The sequence below is a fragment of the Euleptes europaea genome, chromosome 8, assembly GCF_029931775.1.
Source record: "Euleptes europaea isolate rEulEur1 chromosome 8, rEulEur1.hap1, whole genome shotgun sequence".
In the NCBI taxonomy this organism is placed as follows: domain Eukaryota; kingdom Metazoa; phylum Chordata; class Lepidosauria; order Squamata; family Sphaerodactylidae; genus Euleptes; species Euleptes europaea.
The window spans coordinates 25,158,089-25,182,223 of NC_079319.1; the positions used below are offsets into that span (position 1 = coordinate 25,158,089).

The window sequence follows — 24,135 nt, forward strand, 5'->3', positions numbered from 1 at the left end:
CATGACAGGTTTCACAACAGAGGAAAGGAGTATTTGTCAGAACAAGGGATAGAGATAGGAACAGCAATGTCATCCTCTAACATCTCAACATTTCCATAGATCAGGAATTAGCTGGAAGAAAACAATTGGGGTCCATGCATTATAACTCCATACGAGCCTCCTTAGTGTCTTCAGCATCAAGCAGCTCTGCACATATAAGGAAGCATTACATTCTTTTTTTTTCTTTTAGAACCCTGCATTTTATTTGGAAGATACAGCTCTTTTCCAGAAAGTATTAGCAGATGGTCCATCAGCTTGATTTGCAGAAATTGGCCTGAATATTAATGCTACAAATAGAATTACATAGTTCAAACAATGTTGTGTATGGTTCCCACTGTTGTATTTTCTGGTAATAAATAATACAGTACATAGCAAATGGGCCTTGAAATGTGTGTGGCAGATATCGAAAATTTTTTCTTTTGCCAAACTACTATGCTACCACAATGGGATGACCACATTTCTAATGACTGATGGAACGATGAGTTTTGAATACATGTTCTCCTAACCAAAAGGCAATAAAAACACATTGTAGCCACAGCATTGCTTATTTGGTTTAAGGCACATATTTGTTTTATTTTCTTAGTGTTTTCTGTTTTATGAGCTGAAGCCTTTAAAAAGAAGTGAGATTTTTTTTTGCCACTTAAGCTCCAATTATGGCTTTTTTATGTGATCAGTTAACTTGATCAAATGTCCTAAACTTGCTTGAAACTGGGATTTGTTTGTATGTTTAAGGGGTTAAGAAGAAGCCAAAACACACTGAAAAAAGTGAGAATAAGATACTCTAGTTAATTATGGGCTATTGACCTTCTTCTGCTTCATCTCAAGAGAAGCAATCATACAAACAAGAGCACAGTCTCAAGCACACAGAGGAGGGAGACTGTCAGGGCTCTCTTTCTAGAGGCAAAGCAGGCGCTTTATGGGCAAGCAGCCAAGTTGGTTAACAGACAGACAATCTGGTCAGAAGGTAAGCAGTCAAACCAAGAAGCAGGTAAGAAGGAACGAGCACTAAGAACAGCTCTGTAATAGTGGTGAGTTGTTGGGACTGAACAGCTAGCCAGATTCAGAGGTTCAAAGGACTAGGTCGAATCCCCATCGGTTCCTGGTGTCACCTGTCCCCTACTGAAGTGGCACCTGCAGTAATAACTGCAGTACTGGTCTCTATCTAGCTGTGGCTCCAGGGCATAAAAGGGATAACCCAGTACTTCCCACTTCTGCTAAATCATCACAGTAGCACTGCAGTGCTGAGAATCTAGAAGGTTCTAAGATTAGAGAATTACCCAACAACAGAATGCTGGTTAAAATAAACTATAGTTTTAGAATAAGATCTGAACTGAGCCACAGAGATTAATATCCAATATCCAAACAGAAATAGTGTAAAACGTTTAGAAGTATTAGTAAAGTAGAGCTGGGTATTGCCAGAGCAACAATGATACTAACAGGTCAAAATAAGTAACCAGACTGCTATGGGACTAAGATGTTCAACAATGGCAACAGAAACCTTAGCTAAGAGCAGTATGATTGTCACTTGAATTCTGCATGAAAAACTATACCTGAAACCATTTTCAACGTCTCTATGTAAGCCCTTAGCGTCAGTAATACAAGCATGCATTCATTCCCATGGCTCACTGAAAATACCAGCAATAAAGGCAATCCACAAATCACTGAGATTGCAGTAGTCAAAACTATCCCCTATACTTTAATCCAGCTTCTAGGTTACTTCAGGGGTCAAGTATTGGTGGATTACAGCCAAGGGCTCACTGCTTCTCTCAAAAAACCAGGCCCAACTTTCCTTGAAGTCAAAACATACATTAGTATCTGGGAAAAAAATGACATAAAACTAAGCCATGTACCGATAGAATTTTATAAGGAAAAATTAATAGCCATGTCAGTTTATATTTGTTTTTTTATCACTGCTTTATCCCACTTAGGCAGCCTTTCTTCTGGAAGATCAGTTATTAACTTAATGCAGGCTGTGGCTAGAATCCAAAGGAACACGCAGCGCAACTGGATCCACCCATGATGGCCTCACATGTCACCTGACAAAATTAAATTTGAAACTGAAGGGAATTTCCAAAGCAGTTTGTGAACTGCAGTAGGAGGTCTACTGCTCAAAGGGAACTGGAGGAAAGGAGAATAATAATAATTAAAAAATTTCCCTGGATATTCCCAAGACCTTGAGTACCTTAAAGCAGTTTTTGCCAGTCTTTCTTTTGCTACAGGTGGAATTTGTTCCCACTACAGCTTCAAGTATGATTTTAATTTTATTTTTACTAAAAACATTTATGCAATTAACTATGCGGGGGTTTTTAGTTAACAATTGAGGGGAAAATGAAAATTAGGAGAATTATAATGTAAAATCAGATGTTCAGTCTCCAGGATGTCCAGTTAAAGGTAGCAAGTGTTTTGCGAAAGACCTTTCTTTGCCTGAAACTGTCAAGTAAAGTACTAAACTAGGACCATCAATGCTCTGACTTGGTATATGGCAGCTTCATATGTTCAACTTCTCCGATGTTATTGTTGTTTCTAGCAACACCCCTCACAGATTTCAATGAAAAGATACAGAGACCATCTGAACCATTCCAGTTATCTCTCTATGATGTCATTTATATATTAACCTTTTTTTTTTTGCAAAAGGCATATACCTTCTTATCAGCTCTTCCATGGTAATCTGGTTTCATCCTTTTCAAACAGCTCTGAAATTACCAAGTACACAAGGGGCTAAAGTGAAGTCAGAGTGAAATCAATTCCTAAACAAATCATCATGCTTTTTAGGAAGCTGACAACCTCATGTTCTCCAAAGCAATTAACTATGCTAAGAACTTATTTTGGTATTCTATTATGCTTTATTCACAAATAGGAAAATAAAGAACAACCTTACATTGGTTCTTCTAGGCTATCCGGGCTGTGTGACCGTGGTCTTGGGATTTTATTTCCTGATGTTTCGCCAGCAGCTGTGGCAGGCATCTTACTCCTCTGAAGATGCCTGCCACCGTTGCTGGCGAAACGTCATGAAAGAAAATACCAAGACCATGGTCACACAGCCCGGATAGCCTACAATAACCGATGAACTCTGACCGTGAAAGCCTTCGACAACAACCTTACAGTTTTAGACTTAGTTATGACTTGCGGGAGACAATCCTATGATTAAAAAAGTGAAACATGCAACACAGAAGAAGAAATTAGTAGCAGGGTAATGACCCCAAATAACCAATAAAGATGGAAAAGCAAGGAAGACAAGATGGAATTAATACCTTTTTCAATTTAGCACCAACTAAAATTACTCATACTCATGCAGCATGACTAAAAGGAAAAACAATGGAACATTTGGGCGATGTCCCCATCCAAATGCAGTTACTCTACTCTGGGAAAGAGGGTACGGTGGAAGTTTGGTAAGGGAATTTTCCTCCTAAAGGTTGACAAAGTATCATTCATTGGTGGAATTATTCAGGAAAAATTGGTAAAGTGGAGAGAATATGAATGAGGACCTGGTCACAGAATTCCAGAAGAGAGAGAACAGAGAAAAAATCGAAGGCTTTATGGAGGAAACTGGGAAATTAATAACTGAAAAGAACAGAGGTAGGGAAGAGCTGATGGACTGAAGGAGAGAGAAAGTGCATGGCTTTAAAAGGTCAGATTCATGGAAGACAGGTCCCCCCATCAATGCTTCTAGCCATTGTGAGTAAAGGGAATCTCCATATTCAGAGGCAGTAAACCTTCGAAACCCAGAGCTGGTAGGCAACACTAGAGGAGGACCTTGGCCTCTATGCCCTGTTGGTTGGCACTCCAGAGCTCCTCTATTGGCCACTGTAAATGCTGGACTAGAAGTTGCTGGACTAGTCAGACCACTGCTCTGATCTAGCAGCGCCCTTTTCATGTTCTTCTGCTTGGGCAAAAAGGGGAACCAGCATGAAACAGACTACATAAAATAACATATCCATACCCATTTTTTTAAAAAAATAGCTAACACCTAATAGCTAGCTAATAGATTTATATTTTAATTGAGTAGGCCACTCAAAAGCTATCGTGTGCTTCGAAGTATTTGTTTATACAACTGTTATGAGAGCCTCCAAGCAACATTACCCCTTATATACAGATGCCTTTGAAATAACAGCAATGAAGAAGCTTTGTATTTATTAATTAATTTATTAAAACATGTCTATCCTTCCTTTCCTGCTGTTCAAGGCGGCTTATAATAATAGATTAAAACATCCTCAGCTAAAAACAAAGATAAAATAACAAGCCCCAAATCCCTCCCTCGCACTGCATAAAACAGAACACTTGAATTTAAAAAGATCTTCAGTTTGCGGGGATGGAGTGGAGAGAAAACAACAAAAGAAAAATTCTACATGTTTATTATATCGAGATAGCAGTTAATCCCCCCTCCCCCTGAAATTTAGTGGTCAGCATACTCTGTGCACATGAATGAAAGATTCCCATGCTAATGAGAAAGTAAGGGTAAATAATATGGTTTGGATAAACAATCCTCTACTTTTGGTCACCTTGGAGCAGCAGAATGATTGCCTTGCCCATTAGTATACCAATTTTAAGGCTGTTAAACAGTCTTACCCTTTATTTTGGGACAAGGTCTTGCGAGAGATAGAATTAATCATTCAATACAAAGTGCCTCATGATGCCTTAATTGTCCTACTAGAAAAATTTGATATTCAACAACTCTCTACCCAAAAATGGGAACTGATTTCAGCTGCTGCTACTGGCAGCAAAATTTCTGATTGCCTTGTACTGGAAAAAAGCAAAGATGCCTTCTACTGGACAGTGGTATGAGAAGGTGTGGAACCTTTTAATTTCAGATAAGATATCTTCACAACTCAAAGTAGTGAATAACTTATCTTATTCTACAAACTTTTTAAATAGATGGCTGCCTTTTCTAGAATATGTGGAGAGGGGGGCATCACGACATAAACGGTGTCCACAAAACTATTGTATGATTTGGATTGATTAAGTTCTGCTAAGTGGTATTTTTTCTGTTAAAAGCACTGATGTATAATGTTGGAACAAAGTATAATATTGGAACATATTTTGGAACCAATTGTTGAAGCATATCTTGACTGTACTATTATGTTTAACGTATTGTCGTTGTATTTTTATTTTTGTTGTTGTTGTCATCATAAACTAAACTCAAAATAAAGGGTAAAAAAAAAAGTCTTACCCGTACACTTGTAGTCAGATGCTATGCCTTTGAGGACAGCATCAAATACAGACACTTCCACTCTTTGTTTTCTGTGATGACAGCTTAAGATCAAAGAAGGCTGGGATACAACAAGGTGCAAAAACGGCTCTAAGTGCAAGTCACCGGTTCCTCTGCGACCAGGCTGACGAACGATAGTTATACCCAGGGCTTGCCTTGCAGATGATCTTGTAGAGGCATGAAGGCTTTCCAGTGACAGAACACCTGCCTTTTTAGCAGAGGTTAATGAACTATTAGTGTTCAGGAGATCATCAGCTGTTATTGATGAAACACCTGCTCCAGTGGGCTTCTTGCAGTCGTGATCCATGCCCGAGTCTGTTTCTGGAAGCTTTAATGAAGTTTTGCTCGTTTTTTCACCATCTTTCTCATCCTCCAGTGATTTTGATTTAGCTAGCATGGTACATGAATAAGTCATAAAGGAGATTCGACTGGCTGTAATAAAAACGTCAAAGGGAATAAAGTTCAGGTTCTTCACAATAGAAGATTGCCGGGAAGGACGGGCAATGCGGTGGTGGCTGGTGCCACTGTGTTGTTCTATTTGAACTATTCGGATTTTAACACTATCACTGCCAATACCACTGTCCTGGGCGCCACTGTAACGTGAAGATGTTTCAGCTATACCTCCATCAGATGTATCCATTTTTTTCTGTTCCTGTTTGGTAACCTGCAAAAGAATATTAAAGTATATTAAAACAGCAATATCCCTGAGTATTTGTCAGTCAGTGAAATGAGACACCTATATAAGTGAGGTCAAAACAGAGGAATATATAAGTCCCTTTGCCAAATTAACTTTTAAAGCAGGAATTGCTCATGAAAACTCAGCAGGTGTCTGTTCCACAGAAATGATGACTCACATTTAATGACATGCTAAATAATGACGTGACTAGAATTCCACGTGGAGGGAATGTTTCCTGTGTTCAAACTAATTTTTCTACTGCAACTGTAGAGGCTACAGACCATTTAGGAAATAATAAAGCTAAAGTTAACATATTAACCATGCAATCCTGAATGGGGGGGAAGCAGAGCCACTTAGGAGCCGTGTAACCCCTACGCCGGCATATTTCCACTCTGGACCGTCCAGAGTGACACGGATGATGGTGTGGGGTGACTTATGCTGGCACTCGAGAACGGCACAGGGGCATGGGCCTCGAGCACCAGCGCTGCCTCCTCAGCAGCGCTGTCCTGGCGTAAGATGCTGCGCTGGCATCCAGGGAGGCATTCCCAGGGGGGGGGGGAGCTGCCATTATGCAGCTTCTTAAGCAATTCTGATTTTAAAAACCGCACTATTTTGCCGGCATCAAGAACATTTTGCAGTTCCCCCCCCTGAAATTCTGTTTTATTCTTCTTCTTTTTTTAAGCTTGCTGCGCTGGCAGCAAGCTGCTCTGAAGGTGGTGTGGCCGTGCCACCTCCTGCCATTGCAGAACCCCTCCTTAGGAATGGGCTGCCCAACTATCAACCAATTTAAAAAGTTTATTGATCATCTGCAGTTTAATTGATTAAATGTAAATAAATGTTTATTTGAACGCATGTGCTAATTACCAAAACCTCACATAGGTGAATCTTTGAGATGTGCGAGATAGCTTGCAGTTCATTAAAAAATAAACCAACCCTGCCACTTACTGTTTGAAGGAAAAGACCATCTAGGATAATTTTCTTATTCAATCCCTAATTTGATAAATTGAAGGAATTGTACAAACTCTCAAATGATAAACAAATGTCTCCTTAACTATCAGCCCTATTGGTGAATATTTGCACTTATTGGTTAAAACTGATCTTTGCTACCAGTTAAATAAACCAAGACCAAAGTGCCATCCATATTTTGGCTCACTCAAACCCATTTGTTTACATTTCCTAATGCACCTAATTGTGGCTAAATTTACTACTTAAAGCAAATGATGCTGGTAGCATAAATATATGATTGTCTACAAAGCTGGCAGCTAGAGAGGATGGATTTTAAACAGTAATAGTTAATAACCTACCAGCACTTTAACTTCAAAGGACTTACGGGTATGTTTAAGAATGCACTGTTATTCTCCTGGATCTTTAAAAATTGCCAAATAAAAATAAGCAGTACTACAAAGATTTGGGGATCCACACTGTATTTAAATTAATGATAAAACTCACAAAGGCTTTAAAAATTCTAGATTACATTTTCAACCCATCCATGGAATGGAATGGAATGCTGTAATAGTTGTCTTAGCCAATCTGTGTGTCTGTAACCAAGGGGAAACTTTCAAAATGGACATCTGGTAACATTACAGTCTTACCCAAATAACTGTAAATGTTTACTGCTGGAGAACATTTAGACATCACCAGTAAAATGTAAACATTTTTATTTAATTAAAATATTTATCCCCGTACCCTCTTCACACAGGGTCCTGAGGCAGCATCCAATCTTATCTAGTTAAAAAATAAAACAGCAACAAAAAATACCAAAATAACAGAAGGAAATACATTAATTTAATGGTATTTTAAAACAGCAGGAAAAAGCCTAGGAAAATATTTTCATATGGATCCAGTAGTCCATGAAGATTAAGGGTTAAAAAAACAGCTGTGGGATGGGTGTGTCAAAGTTAAGGCACCACAGTAAAGATCTTATGTAAAGGTCCTGAACTGTAGGTGGAATCATATAGGCCACAACTTCTGAAGATGATCTAAAATGGTGGGCAGGTGCACATGGGAGTCCTTTAAATACTCTGGTACCAGGCCATTTAGGATCTTAAAAGAACCAGCACTTTGAACTGTGCCCATAAACATTGTTAAATTACTGAGTTTGAAACACAATTTTCCCCTGTTTTGTATGAGTAAAGGGGTACAATGCCCTGTTTCCTTAGAAGAATAAATCTAATGAGGCATAGCCATTACTAAGGAACTCCTGAACAGAAACATTACAAGGATGAGTTTTGTTTTTTCTGGTTTTGACATTTTCCAATTTGAATCTCCTACATATTTTTGAAACTATTACTACACTGTGACAGTAAAAAGATTTAAATATAGTATGAATTTTGAAGTAGGCTGCTTAATATATGCAGTCCTCCACCCCCCCTTCCTCTCCTTGCCCGAGAGTACCCAAAAGAACAAATGGATGGTTTCACGTGCCTAAGAGGGCTTGCCCCATTTGCCCCCTCTCTTCCTGCTGTATAGAGTGGTGCCACAACTCAAGCTCTGACCTTTCTTTCAGTGTCAACAGCTGGAGGTATAGATAGGAGTATGTGTGCATTGCTTCATGCACTTCTCCCTCCTGGCCAGCTAAGTGACTTTAGCCCCAGCCAGGAATTTCAGGTTTATGTGTGGATAAGCAGGCAGGCTCCCCGGGTGAGATCTTTTGCAAGCAGTTTGAGATCTAATCTTTATGTACTAAATTACAATCTCAATTCATTAGAGCACAAAAGCACTGGAAATGCTATTTCAAAACACTACATTGTATTACAGAACTAAAAAAAGAAAAGAAATAAAACATAAGACTAACTGCGCATTCCTGAGCTTTAAGGGCAAAAGCCCTTAGGAGGCCAGGAAGACACTGCGCCGGCGTTAGGGCCCCCCATGCCGGTGTCCAAGCTACTTACGCTGGCGTTAGTGGCCCCAATGCTGGCGGAGAGCCCCGGACACTGGAAGTCCTGGCAGCGCTGCCCTGGGATGCCAACAGGGCCTTCTGCCAGCATCCCACCGGCGTAAAGGCGTGCGCAGGCATTCTGGGGGGCGTTCCCAGGGCGTTCTGGGGGGAAAAACTGCAGTTAGGCAGCCTGTTCCCTTTCACCTCGGGTAAGCCAGCAGCAAAAAGAGTCAGGCTGTGTCTGCTTTTTAGATGACTAAACTGAGGCTATAGTATTTTGGTCACATTGTGAGAAGACAAGAGTCACTGGAAAAGACAGTCGTGCTAGGAAAAGTTGAGGGCAGCAGGAAAAGACCCAACAAGAGATGGATTGACACAATAAAGGAAGCCACAGCCCTCAATTTGCAAGAGCTGAACAAGGCTGTTAAAGATAGGACATTTTGGAGGACTTTGATTCATAGGGTTGCCATGAGTCAGAAGCGACTTGATGGTACTTAACACACACACATGATGGTCTTAGGGCCAAATTCTTAGCACGAATATTAGCTGTTATTTTGGTATATTCAGATGTGGATAAAATTAAATCTATGCTGTCTGGCATAGATGTTTAAGTAACACATAGGGTTTCTTTGGTTGCTCTAGCAGCAAAGAAAATAAGATCTAAGGTTTCTGAAAGAGTGAGTCAGTACATATTTTGGTGTCTATTATAATATTTTAATTGCTGACTTGTTTTATTTATATTGCTATATTACTATGATTTAGCTAATTGTATGTATGTACTACTATTTGTTGTATTATTACGTGTTAGCTATTTGTGACAGCCAACAGCCATATACAATAAATTTTCTGGTGTGACTTATGTTGTGTAATCTTCTTTGAGTCTCAGTAAGAAAGGAGTATAAATAACATAATTAAAAAAACCCCAATTAATTGCTTTCTATACTAGCAGTTTATTAACTATGCAAAAGAGAATGGTACCAGAAAAAAGCAAAAGTTAAATTGCAGCTTTTATAGCTCCAACCTTTTATACAGCTAATCAGGAAAACCAAGGTGATGCAACAGAAATGGAATTCAACATACAATAAAAAGATAAATTGTATCAATAAAACATTTTAAAAAAATTAGTATGCAAACGACTAAAGAAAGAGCTTGAGCTCTCTCACTGTTTCCAGATACAGCCTGGCTGTGGCTCAAGCGGACTTTTAAAGGGAGGGAATACTATAGGGTGGAAACTACCAGCGGAGGATCCCTTATCTCATGTTCTAAACTTAGTGCAGGCAACATTTTCAGCAGATCTCAGAGGTTATGGCAAGATACCCAGGCCTTCAGTTCTGTCGGGAATGCTCTCCTGGAGGATACATGTCACGTAGCTGGTTACCAAGCTAGGATTTGCAGCTATTAGCTTTAAAAAGCGAGCCTGGTAATAAATCTGGGCATCAAATGAATATCCCTTTACACTCGTGAACAATTCCAAATGCAAGAACTCTAAAGACGTTCCTTGCTTTGTTATGGAAGAAATGGGCCAATACTTTAAAAATGTCAAAAACACCAATATCAGCTTCCTGATAGCAAATGTAATGGTAACATTTATCATTGAGCTGCATTTATATCAGTTCACTTACTCTTTACATAACCCATTTAAAACGAACAATAAAAGTTTTCTTTAATTAGCTACTGGTGTGCATTAACATGATCATGATTAAACCATAAAAACCAACTGTACATTACTAAGGTCCCCTATCACATGTGTTTTACATTATTTTAGTTGAAAATGTACTTTGAGTCCCTTTTAAAAGTTCGACCTTCTGCTTTCAGAGAATTAAATGCATATTACTGCAGTGGAGAAGATAATGTTTCAGACCTCCAGGCATATATTAAACACACTGGCAGCACATTAGACAAAATGCTTTACTTATTAGATACTTCCTATTCTAAACAGTGTCATCAAAGGCTAAAAACAAAATCCATATAAAAGCTGCACAATGCTTCCACACAGAACCTGTGCCAAAATCCCTGTACTTTCCAACTAATGAGGAAAGGATGTGCACTCTTAACATATGAATGTAAGATTTTCCAAGCATTTACTTTAGGAAACAGCAATATTGATTCCATATGGCTCATGTTAAATGAAACTGTATTGGTAAAATAACCTTTAAGATATCTGGCATGATAACCATAATTAAACAGTATTCAAAGGAATAAAACAAAGGGGAATTTGGTTTCACAATGGCTAATTAAAAGAAAATGAAAAAACACAGCATGTCAGCTATCAAGATAAATTGGTATTTTAAAAAACTACTTAAAATACTGTTAAAATATACTTTTTTAGATAAAATCAAAAGTACTGGAAAAATATTTGTGGCTTAAAAATTGATAGTTTGGCGAAGAAAAGTAGTACAGGACTCTGAAATTTTTTATGCTGAGAGAATACTTTTAAAGCTTTGAACATAACCAGATGGGTCTTAAATCAGAAGAATTTCTGCAGTTTCTCTGTATGAATTGCGCTGTGAAAAAAAGTTTTCAATCACTAAAAAATGTCAAGCTGATAGTTTACTTATTAAATCGCTTCAATGCATTCCCCCCCCCCATCTTTTCACATCGCAGTAACCACCACAGAGAAGGTGATGAAAGCTATGCTGGTAACTGGGGGACTGTGGCAAATTCTTCCCTGTCATGTGTTGAGATAAGTGACTTTATAGCTTAACCTCTCGAATTCAAAAGCATTTAGGGAAGATAAAGAGATAAGAGCTATAGTGTGTGTCCACCCTGGTGAATACACACTGTTGCTGGGTATCCTAAACCATCAATGTAAATATGCTCAGGTGCCTTTTATTACGAGAACCAAGACATGGCACGAATTAACCTGTTTGCTTAGGCAGCAATATGATCCCAATCATTTAAAGAACCTTCATTCCGATAGAAGTTATTGGGTGGGGGGGGGGGGGACTTACTAGAGAGATTTTATTTCTAAGGCTCAAGCAAAACAGAGAAAAGAAAGGCAAGATCGCAAATTATTTGTATGCCAGCCTGAATTCTTAAGCTACATCACAAGCACATGTTGTAACTTTATTTTAAAAAAATGACACAATTGTATTTTATTTCATTACCATGAATTTACAAACAAGAAACAGAGCAAAAAATCTGTTTCGTGAAAAGCAGAGCAGTGGAGCCAAGAGCATGCAGACTGGACATGCAATTTTACATAACAATTCTTCTGCTAGTTCTCTGATGAAAAGCAATTGAACATATACCGTGTGTGTGTGTGTGTGTGTGTGAAGTGCCTTCAAGTCGCAGCCAACTTATGGCGACCCCTTTTGGGGGGTTTTCATGGCAAGAGACTAACAGAGGTGGTTTGCCAGTGCCTTCCTCTGCACAGCAACCCTGGTATTCCTTGGTGGTCTCCCATCCCAATACTAACCAGGGCTGACCCTGCTTAGCTTCTGAGATCTGATGAGATCAGGCTAGCCTGGGCCATCCATAGCAAGTAACAAATCTAAAGCATAACGCTATACACTTTCAGTGCTCAACAATACCGTTACTTTGGAGGAGTCATCATAAGTTAATGTTTCTCAATTAATGCCTCCCTTCCATCAAGATATTCTAACACTTTTATCCACAGAAAGACAACAGACCATTGCTCCTTCAATAAGATCACCACCATGGGACCATCGCACCTAACCATTATATTCCATTCAAGCACTAGCCATTTCAACAAGTGAAAATTAATTCCACCAACAGAAATAGGTTATTATTTATTTATCCAAAATTTTATATTCTGCCGCTCCAGAGACCAGATTAGGGTTGCCAACCTCCAGGTGGGGCCTGGAGGTCTCCTGGAATTACAACTGATCTCCAAACAACAGAGATCAGTTCCCCTGGGGGACATGGCAGCTCCAGAAGGTGGGCTCTATGGCATTATAGCCCACTGAGGTCCCTCCCTTCCATAAATCCCATCTTCCCCACGCTCATCCCTGAATCTCCAGCAATTTCCCAACCTGAAGGTGGCAATCCTAGACCTGCTGGGAGCAGTTTGCAACTAAAATGAGTCAGGATTTGGCTGAGAAATAATGACTACTGAATAAATTTCATGGATCAGTGAAAATTTGAATTTGTGTCTCCCGGCTCTAACAATGAATCTACTGCAGTGTGGATAGTGCACAGTAGGGTTGCCACATCACCAGCGACATGGGCCTCCCACTGCTGGCAAATCTCCCCTGCCCCCCACCTGTTGCCAGGAGGGACTTGGCAACTCCAGTGCACAATGATGGAAAGATGTGTTTCTACAGCTGTATTAAAACCTTTCCATTTTATTTTAATGATTGGTATGTAATAGTATTACTGAAGTAATGTTTCCATTCTGTACCAAAGTCATTTTTAAAACTCCCATCTAAATATCTCCAGCCAATCATGAGCTCATTTTTCACATAACAAATTATTGTACAAGTCACAAGCATGAAACCACTGAGTCAAAGCACCAATCACATGTACTCCACCTTAGTGATGTTTGACTCAATTTTAACACTCCTGTTAAAAATTAAGTTTTCCCTTGGACACCAACATCTTGCAGCATGAGCATTTGTTCTGCTCTCTTATAATATAATTATACTGAGAGGGTTGATATAATTCTCCTTTTATAGGAATTTTTTTAAGTGTACATCTCAAAGCAAATATGAAAAGAACTCCTGTAAGCACTCTGCACCCTGCCTAAGTACACTTAACACCCATTAAAATCCAGTGACATTTTACTTTCAAAATCTGGCTTAAGAGTCCAACCTGAAGACTGGTCCCGGATTAGTTACCCCAAGATAATCATCCCCAAACTTAATTCAGGGCCAAGTTACACAAAGAGTGGCAAGTTATAGAATCATAGAATCATAGAGTTGGAAAGGACCACCAGGGTCATCTAGTCTCTGCAAAATGCAGGAAATTAACAACTACCTCCCCCCACATCCCCAGTGACCCCAACCCTCCCTCCTCCATGCAGGATCCCACAATCAAAGCACTCCCGACAGATGGCTATCTAGCTTCTGCTTAAAGACCTCCAAAGATGGGGACTCCACCACCCTCCAAGGCAAAGCATTCCACTGTCGAACAGCCCTCACCGTCAGAACGTTCTTCCTAATATTGTCGAAGGCTTTCACGGTCAGAGTTCATTGGTTCTTGTAGGTTATCTGGGCTGTGTAACCGTGGTCTTGGAATTTTCTTTCCTGACATTTCGCCAGCAACTGTGGCAGGCATCTTCAGAGTAGTAACACTGAAGGACATTCTTCCTAATGTTTAAGTGGAATCGCTTTTCTATTAGTTTAAATCCATTACTCCGTGTCCTAGTCTCTGGAGCAACAGAGAACAAGCTAGTTCCCTCATCAACATGACATCCCTTCAAATATTTAAACATGGCTATCATGTCTCCCTTCAACATTCTCTTCTCCAAACTAAACAAACCCAACTCTTTAAGTCTCTCCTCATAGGGCATGGATTCCAGACCTTTGACCATTCTGGTCACCCTCCTCTGGACACGCTCCAACTTATCACCAGACCTCCTGATGTTTTCTGTAATGTTAAGAATAGAGAAACACAATTCTTTCCTACTCAAAAAAGCCCTTTTCCCCATAACTTCCCTTGTAACCATGATGCAGGAAGCAGCTGGAAGGGGAAAACTCATCCTGATGGCAATATCTTACATATCTTCAAACAGTATGAACTGTGTGCAATATGAGAAAGTTGCCAAGAACATAATAATCCAAAACTATTACTCTTACCTGGGCATCTAGAAGCAGCAGTGACTCCTGAAATGCCTCAAACTAGAAGCAGCTAATAACAAATTGCCTAACTCAAAGAAAGTCAAAGTCCACTTGCTATAACTTTGTGCCTTTGCTTCCCCAAACTACTTCTTCTATGTCTTTGGCCAGGGGACCACACAGGGCAGAGGAGAGATGCCTCATATTGCCATCTTTATTCTGGTTTAAACTTTTCTGCATCACAAGAGATATAACTCTCAACAATTTCACTGGTCTGTGGATGAGGCAATGTGTGATTCCCTCCACAGGCAAATTGATACAAACCACAGAAATGCTTTTTGGAATTTTTATTTTACAGAAGAGCAACATGTGGGAAAGTCTAGAATAAAGATATTTAGATGTGGGACTGTACAACATAAGGTAGCTGATCAATTATTCTATTGGAATTATCTGTTTAAAAGTTCACTATAACAACACAGAGATAATTGTTCATTTATATTGTAGATGGTGGAAGGAACATTAACAATTTGAGATATGCAGATGACACCCCACTAATGGTAGAAGAAAGATGATTCATTTGAAATGGGGTGTTGGAGAGTTTTACAAATACCACGGACAGTCAAGAAGATGAATAAGTGGGTTCTAGATCAAATCAAGCCTGAACTCTCCCCAGAAGCTAAAATGACCAAACTGAGGCTATCATACTTTGGTCACATTATAAGAAGACAAGACCCATTGGAAAAGCCAACAATGCTAGAAAAACTCGAAGGCAGCAGGAAAAAAAAGGACAACTAACATGAGATAGGTAAAGGTAAAGGTCCCCTGTGCAAGCACCGGGTCATTTCTGACCCATGGGGTGACGTCACATCCCGACGTTTCCAAGGCAGACTTTGTTTGCGGGGTGGTTTGCCAGTGCCTTCCCCAGTCATCTTCCCTTTACCCCCAGAAAGCTGGGTACTCATTTCACCGACCTCGGAAGGATGGAAGGCTGAGTCAACCTTGAGCCGGCTACCTGAAACCAGCTTCCATTGGGATCGAACTCAGGTCATGAGCGGAGCTTTTGACTGCAGTACTGCAGCTTAACACTCTGCGCCACGGGGCTCCTAACATGAGATAGGTTTACTCAATAAATGAAGCCACTGCCCTCAGTTTGGAAGACCTGAGCAAGTCTGTTAACGATTGCATTTTTGGAGGTCATTAATTCACAGAGTTATCATAAGTCACAAGCAACTTGATGGCACTTAATACAGACACACACACACACACACAAATAAGATATATTTATTTACTTAAAACATTTCTATGCCACCTTTCCACCCCAACAGGGTTCTCAAGGTGGAAACATCCTTGACATATTTCAATATTAAAACACATTAACATAAACACAAATAACAGAACCACAGAGGAGGGCCAACAACAGTGTGGGGACACCACACCAAAAAAGCCCCTTCACCAGCTGGTGGAAGATATTGGTAGAAGGAGGCAGATGAATCTACCTGGGGAGGGAGTTCCAAAGTTGCAATGACATGACTGAGAAGGCCCTTTCTTGGGTTGCCACTCATTAGCCTCAAATGGCAGGGTACCTGAAGCAGGGTCTGCAAAGATGACCTGTGGTCGGTCCTTCAGGTATGCTAGCCCCAAGCCATATAAAGTTTTAAAGATCAATAATATGTCATTGAATTGGGCCCAGAAGCAAACTGAGAGCCAGTGTAGATGGAACAAGATGGGAATTATATGGTCCTATGACCCATGCCAATCAATGTTCTGGCAACAGCATCTGTGCCAAGTGTAGCTTCTCAACAGTCTTCAAAGGCACCCCTTCATAGAGTGCATTGCAGTAATTAGTCCTACAATCGCCTACAGAGTATACCTACTCTGGAAAGCATGCAATTCCATAGATAATTAGAAATTAATTCATAAACAAATGAAATACTGAATTATCTTCTTTCAGTCTTTTTTCCCTTTGTAGTCCACATTAGCTTTAGGAGTTACACATTGCTTTAGGAGAGGTTGGTAGATCAACTTTTCTAATACTAGAAACTGGAAGCCTAGGCATGTGAATGAAAGGATAGTCATTATGTTGCAAAGATCTATAATCTGGAATAATGCCTGTTCCTTTGGCAATTCTCATGGCAGAATATGCTGGGGTCTTTTATACAAAAGCCTCCAGTTTTTCCCAAGTTGTGGATGTCTGACCCTAAAACTCATGCTAGTTAAGCAAATCACCATAGAAAGATATACTTCAAAACATTTAAAGAAATGCTTTAGTTAGTGTTTATTATCTTAAATCACAGACAGTTGTCTATCTCTAATGCGTCACAATTTGTGTTTACCTTTAGATTCCAGAGTATTGGTTTATCAGGTCAATCATGATTGTTATGGTGCTGATAAATGTTGAGTTCAAAAAACTTTAGAAGTAAGAAGTCATCAGATTAAGATTCCACACATAACTAAGCATTTCAGTATTGCCCCAAAATTATTTTTAAATCACGATGAGCCTCTCAGTTCTTCTCAGGCATTCAGATCAAGGTTTTGTTACCACCAATAGAAACTATATGTATAGCCAGATGATTGGGAAACCTTGGACAGAACAAGTATTTTACTAACATCTTATGGGCTCATTTTTATGCTATTTCCTTTCTGAGCCTCTTCTTATCAACTGCACTTACACCACAACGGAAGAAGCAAGTTAGCACAGTGAATAATTGCTCTCTCAAAAAGAGAGAGCAGATAATGACCTAAGAAACAATTTAAAACCAGATGGGAGAATCAGAATGACTATCAGTTTGTGACAACAACCAAAAAATATGGTATATTTCTCTACAGCATCCCCAAGTACAGAAAAAATAATTATACTATTTGTACCAACAGTACAACTTTTGTTATACTACACCAAATGTGTAATAAAGAAAAATGCTGGAAAGGGCGCTTTTAGTCCCAAGCCATTGCTAATCACCTACACAGCAGGCTACATGAACCCTGCTGCAAGATGATTGGCAGCTTCTTCCAGGGACTGCAGCATTCCCCTCCCCTGAGCACAAGGCCCAGGGTGGTAACTTTGACCATCAGGACCTCAAGGGATGGCTTTGATGACAGATACACAGATCAACATGCAGATATGGCAGAATTGCAATCTGATGAAATTTTGGAGGCAAGTTCTTGACCAAATGATTGCTGGGCATTTTACAAAGGTAAAGGTTGTCTACTGTGCAAGCACTGCGTCATTATTGACCAATGGGGTGACGTCACATCATGACGTTTACTAGGCAGACTACGTTTATGGGGTGGTTCACCATTGCCTTCCCCAGTCCTCTACACTTTATCTCCAGCAAGTTGGGTACTCATTTTAGCAACCTCGGAAGGGTGGAAGGCTGAGTCAGCCTTGAGCTGGGTACCTGAAACCGATTTCCGTCGGGATCAAACTCAAGTTGTGAGCAGAGCTTTGACTGCAGTGCTACAGCTTACCACTCTGTGCCATGGGGCTCTTTTCATTCTATAGATTCTCTCTATTCCAATGAATACAGATAGATCAATGGAGATTGCTGTGAAATTCTGCTTTCCTTTATGGGCTTTTATTTTATGTGCTTAGGACATCTAGAATAGTCTTATATGTTGATTTCTGAGTTCGAAATTGCGAATTATTTTTAAAAGGTCAATTTGGAACATCTGCCAATGATTCAGCTGCCATTTGACAACTGTTTAAAATGGGTCTTGCATGGAAGCTGCTCACTGTGGTCAGCTATTTTCTTAAGGCCTCAACATTCTATGAAGCTTTAAAAAATTCTAAATAAGCAGCTGACCTAATATTTTAGTTCTTTACTATATAATGTAGAATAGTTATAAGCTGTTCTAAGTCTGAAAGTAGTTATTTGAAATTTAACCGGTTTAAAAAAGAACATACTTCACTTAGCAATTACGCTAGGCTTCTGAAGTTATAGCATGTTTTATTCAACTCATGGATGAAACATAGAACAAAGATCCACCACATTTTAACCAACATTTTGATAGCCTTTGAAAGAGAATGGCTAGAACATTCATCTCTTTTAGACCATTATACCAAGGTTACAAAGAAACGAAAGAAATATAATCTCAACAACAAAGAGGTCTGTTTCAGATAACCAAATAACACAGACTTTAAAATCTGGACTGAGCCCAATCTTGCACTTAACACTCAGGTTAAAACTGCTGCGATCCTTAAGATTTAGTTCTCAAACACATTGAAAAATAAATACAAATAATTTACATTACGTTTCTAGTGGGGGGGGGGAGAAACTTTGAAAAATCTACTTTGGCTGAACCACATTACTTATCTTTTAGATTTTTGATTGCACAATTCAGTAATTTTTTCTTATGGGAAATCATCTTCTTGGGGCAATTATCTTCTTGTTTATAAGCCAGTACGAGAGAATGTATTGAGGGGAAATATTAGGTCTTTATCCACAGAGGATTACTAATCTAGTGCAACTAAAATTTATTATTTCCAATAAAGTAAGTATTTACGGTCATATGAGTGGGAGAGTTACTTCTGGAGACCTTATGCTAAGGATTTAGAGTCACAGCTGACTTTAACAAGGACTAAAATATAAAAAGAAGAGAGACCACCTTAAATTCCTGACATACTCTGTCATAAAATAAGTGGCTGAGGAGCTCAGTGAAAGACTAACTAGGCAGCAGTGACAGCAGCAAAGAAAATTCAATTTCTCTGCTTCCTGCACCAGCTAATTCATGCCCAGTTCAGTTGTTTAAAGTATTTCAGCACATTGACTCCAAAGACTGATCCTTTAAATTCTAAGGAACTCATGATTAATTGTGACTCTTTTGCAAAATAATTTGCTGAGAAAATTTCTCAGATATGTTCCTATTTGGATGCTGGCTGCAGTACAGCTCAGACACTACAAATGACCAGTATACCACCTGAACTGTTTATTTTCATACTGTTACCATGATGGACATTGACTGGATCATGGGAAGACCACTATTTGTTCTCTGAATTGTTTTCCATCTTTGTTACTGAAACAATGTAAGAACGTATCACTGAGTCCTTGATGTCCATCATAAATCAATCACTGACTCAGTGTACCCTGTGCAATGGCTCACCTGAAGAGGTCAGGAAGGCTCCCACTCTTCCAACATTCCCCAGAACGTGCAAATGTTCAGGAGGACATTTGTATAAAGAGATTAGAATAATAATAGAATGGAGCAATCCAGAAGGGCACCTTTGTAATAGAATAAGACTGTAGTCTATTGTAATGATCATTGTAGGTATCATCTTGGTTTTACTGCATTGTTTTATACCTTTTAATTCCACTTTTTTATTTATACTATATCTGTTTACATTGTTTTTAACATTATTTGCTGTTCACATTGTTTTTAATCCTGTAATCCTATTTCTATTGCATTGTTCATTTGTTGTCTTATGCTGTTTGATTACATGGTTTTAATTACGATTCCTGCACTGCTTTATATTCTGTAATGTGCCTTGAGATTCAAATTCAATTTTATTAGGTCTATGACCGCAGTCTTGGACCAAGAAAGGAGGGAGGGATAGGGAAAGTCTTGAGATTCAGTGAGGAAAGCAAGCTATCAAGTGGGCCAGATATTTCAGATAATATTGTAGGAATTATTAATGTATTCGGCCTAAATCATCAAGGGCCTGTTTCTTCTTCCCTTAATACCAGTATAATGGTTAAGGCCTTCCTGGCTGGAGACAATGAAATGGCCAGCTAATCTCACACCCAAAAGGTGACAGAGACTTGGAATTAAGGAGAGTAACGAGGATCTTCCTGGAAAGCTCAGAAAGAGGAGTTTTGACCCACAGAGGGGATGGGCAGACAGAAAAGATAAATTCCCTAGACACAAGGGGAACAAGGTCTATTTTAGCTGATTCCATCTGGAGGCAGGAACTCTCTCACCTGGCCTCCATCTTTATGGCCACCACTGTCACATGGAGAAAGCAAAACAGCTGGGTGCCCGGACAGAGACTCCAATGAAATTGAAAGCATTTAGAGCGCTGTAACTTCCAAGCTTAAAGAGCCTTAGAATAAGACCAACCAGGGCATGTACAGAATAGAGCAGGAATCCTCAATTTTTTTAAGCTTGCGGGCATTTTTGGAATTCTGGCACAGCACGGTGGGCACAGTCACAAAATGGCTGCTGCAGGAGGTGGAGCCAGCTACAAAATGGTTGCCCCACCTTACCTTTGGTCACACAGTGAAGATCCTCATGCTGTCGTGGCAGCTGGTGCCAAAGCAACATTTTTAAAATTCTGCACAGCCAATCAAAAGCCTTGCTGGGTATAGACCCCACCTGGCCCTGCCCACTTTGTAAAAGCACTTGGCTAGGAAGTCTGCTACTATTGTACTGCTACCTTTTACTTATAGTTTGGAACAGAAAATTAGCTTATAGCCAAAAGTGTAAACTGGTTAAATGTAAAAGATCACTGGTCAAAATCTAAGCAGTAGATATTGTTTTGATGACTATTCTGTCAGTATGCAGGCACTTACGGATTTTGCAGCTACATATTCTTAAGGGTTATGTTAAACATTACTACTAAGAAATACACAGTAAAATACAAGCACTCATAGTGGATGATGGTAATAAAAGTGATTGTTCTAAGCCTGTGGTTGTTTTTACTAGTTTTACCAATATAAGTTTGTGGTAAATTTACTATTTTTACTAATGCAAGTATGTGGTTACTATAAAATCTTTAGCTACTCAGTGTCTTGTGTTCTATTCCTACACCTGGGACTAAAAATGCATTTTATAACTCTAAGTGGTCTACCCAAAATACAATTCCAGATGTTGCTGTGCAACAGCACAGGCAGAGATTGCCTGTTATCATTTGTTTATCATAGAATAATAATTATGTAGATCCCAGCAGGGATCACACCTACCTCATGGTGTAGCTAAAAGCAAAGGCTGTACTATGACTTTCCTATAGATCCAAGGAAAATCATGCCAAAAGTAAAAGGGGATAGGATAAGAAACCGGTAGTAGGGCATAGCCACTGCTGCTTGCTTTATTTTGCCATCAATACACTCAGCAGAAAACTTTGGTAAGCAGTGTGATTATGCTTAAAGCTTGTCCCAGAAAGCAGAGTTGTAGCATATCTGCTTTCCCCAGCAGACTGTTGAATGAATTTTTAATAGATCCTTTCCATGGATTTCACACTTGAAGTGAAACATGCACATGAGCAAGTGTAAGTGACCAAGAGAACAACAGCACAATCTTGCCTTCTAGTTTTTCTAAAAAAAATTGTGGGTTAAATTATCATCAAAAACGAATGGATGCATACTACTTATTTAGGAACAAATAATTATTATAATTTTATCTACCTTTTCAGCCAAAACATGGGTTCACAAAACAGCTTACAGGAACCAAGACAACCCAAATGACTATTAAAATTCAATAGAAATGTTTCTTCTTGAAGCAAACAAATCTAGAGTACATCAAAGCAATATCCCCCCCCCCCAACTGATATCAAGAAGACGATGCCTCTTTACAGTTTGTCTCTCAGGTAAAGAATAATTTCAGTAGCATACATTTTAAAACTTGGCCTGGTCACAGGATAAACGTCTGTTGCTGGAGGGAAGGTAGCTAGTTATTCCAGGTAATGGTGCCATCAGAGGCAGAAGTCCATGCCTCCAGCTCATGAGTTCAGCAGGGGTCTCAAAATCAGGCTGTGGTTTTGCATTTGGAGTATGCATTGCCATCTAAGTGTGTGGTGGACTAAAATCATTAGTCCAGAGACAGATTTTGTGGTGTTTACACACAGATAGATTTTGTGGTGTTTACAATTGATGCTCAATGAAATTTAACTGTACATGACAGTAGAAGTCAGGATGTGTTCACAAAATCCCTTGCATACCACCACACGTTCTGCAAACTGCCATTTGAGAAGCATGCATTTTGTTTAAACAGGTCGCTACCTGCGCAAAGCAGTTATGTGCGCTTAATTAACACAACACTGCAACTTCTGGCAAGTAATGTGATCTTTTCATATGATGTTAGGGAAGGGTATGGATGGTGTGAGGTGGCAGAACTTTTGGGCAGTCCTGCATGTGTGGGCTGTGGATCTCTGACATACTAACCAAATGGAACCATGAACTCATGCAAAATCACACAGGTAAGTTCCTTTGATTTGCCAGTGACATATTTAAATCAGGTCATATTAACAAGAAATAAAGGGCACCTAATCACTTGAAGAGAACTTAACAAAATGTGAATAAGTCAAACTGCTGGCTTTCATATTTTCAAAGGGAAAGTGCTACATCCCTCTGCCAATATAGTCATTTTATCCCTGCCTAGCCTACTTATGTAATTTTCACTTTCCCCTCCCTTCCACCACAAAAACTACTAATAAGTTGCAGATTTGGACTATCCATAGGGTCAAAAATATGTTTCTTTCCTTGGGCGGGGGGGGGGGGGGAGTAACATTCAGCGTGATGATGTTGTATTCAAAACTTGCCCAATTCTTTTTAAGTTCAGATAGAAGGCCTGATAACAATGAAGAGTATTCACAGTGGGTAGCCGTGTTAGTCTGCTGCAGTAGTAGAAAAGGGCAAGAGTCCAGTAGCACCTTAAAGACTAACAAAAATATTTTCTGGTAGGGTATGAGCTTTCGTGAGCCACAGCTCACTTCTTCAGATACAGCTTACAGACAGCCGGCTAACCTAAAACAACTTCTCACCCATGATGATAAACTTCTTAACAGGAACATGGACTCTGGCACCAAGGCCTGCAACAAACCAAGGTGCCAACTTTGCCCTCATATAGATTCTAGGAACATCATCTCTGTGTTGGAATATGAGACTGCACATGGCAAGCAGATGGCAAGCAGATGTAAAAGATCTATGTGACAGCCAGGTGATTGGTGGTGTCACATGACAGCTCAATGACTGAGCAGAAAAACTGGCTTGTACTGGACTGAGCTAGATAGTCCTGGAGACAAGGCAGCCAACAGGTGATTGGCTGAGAGACTATGCCAGATATGTATATAGGTGTGTTATATATGTATTGGGTTGTGGGTTGTGGAGAGTTGATGACCAAGCGGAGCATTCTGTCACTGTGAATAAAAGAGCACTTTTGTACTACGTGCTGAGTCTGCTGTGCTTACTCGCCTGTAGAGCTGCAACGCTTTCTAACATACGCCAACAGGGTTATGGGCCCAGAACAGCTCAACTGCGCTACATCCTGGAGGTTCTGAGCAGAGGTACTATCTGTGGAACAAGGGCTGTAGTGAGCAGAAGGCGAGTGGATGTCTGAGGTTGAGTCAGACGGAGCAGAGGAGGTGCCCAGCAGGTCTGTCAGCAGCAGTGCGTCTGAGGCGGAGGAGGAGAGCGACACGGAGCAGGAGCAGCAGGGAGCGGGAGAAATTATGGCTCAAGCTGCAATGTCCTTGCTTGTGGAGAAGCTCACTTCTACCAACTACAATGTGTGGGCGTTACGAATGCAACACTACCTTAAAAGAGAGGCACTGTGGATTTATGTCTCCAACCCACCGGATCCTGAGACGCCGCAGGACGTGGTGAAAGATGAGAAGGCACTGGCAAGCATAGTGCTGAGCGTGGCTGACGACCAGCTTGTCCATGTGACGGGA

General features: G+C 39.9%; 1 protein-coding gene across 2 annotated transcripts in view; it reads right to left on the minus strand.

Annotated features, from left to right (window-relative positions):
* Positions 1–24,135, minus strand: part of VPS13B (vacuolar protein sorting 13 homolog B) — a 410,777-nt gene that overhangs the window by 122,834 nt on the left and 263,808 nt on the right. For both annotated transcript variants that reach the window (XM_056853998.1, XM_056853999.1), the window contains exon 34: positions 5,207–5,909. In XM_056853998.1, the coding sequence (XP_056709976.1) occupies positions 5,207–5,909 (703 nt within the window). The remainder of the gene's footprint in view (positions 1–5,206; positions 5,910–24,135) is intronic.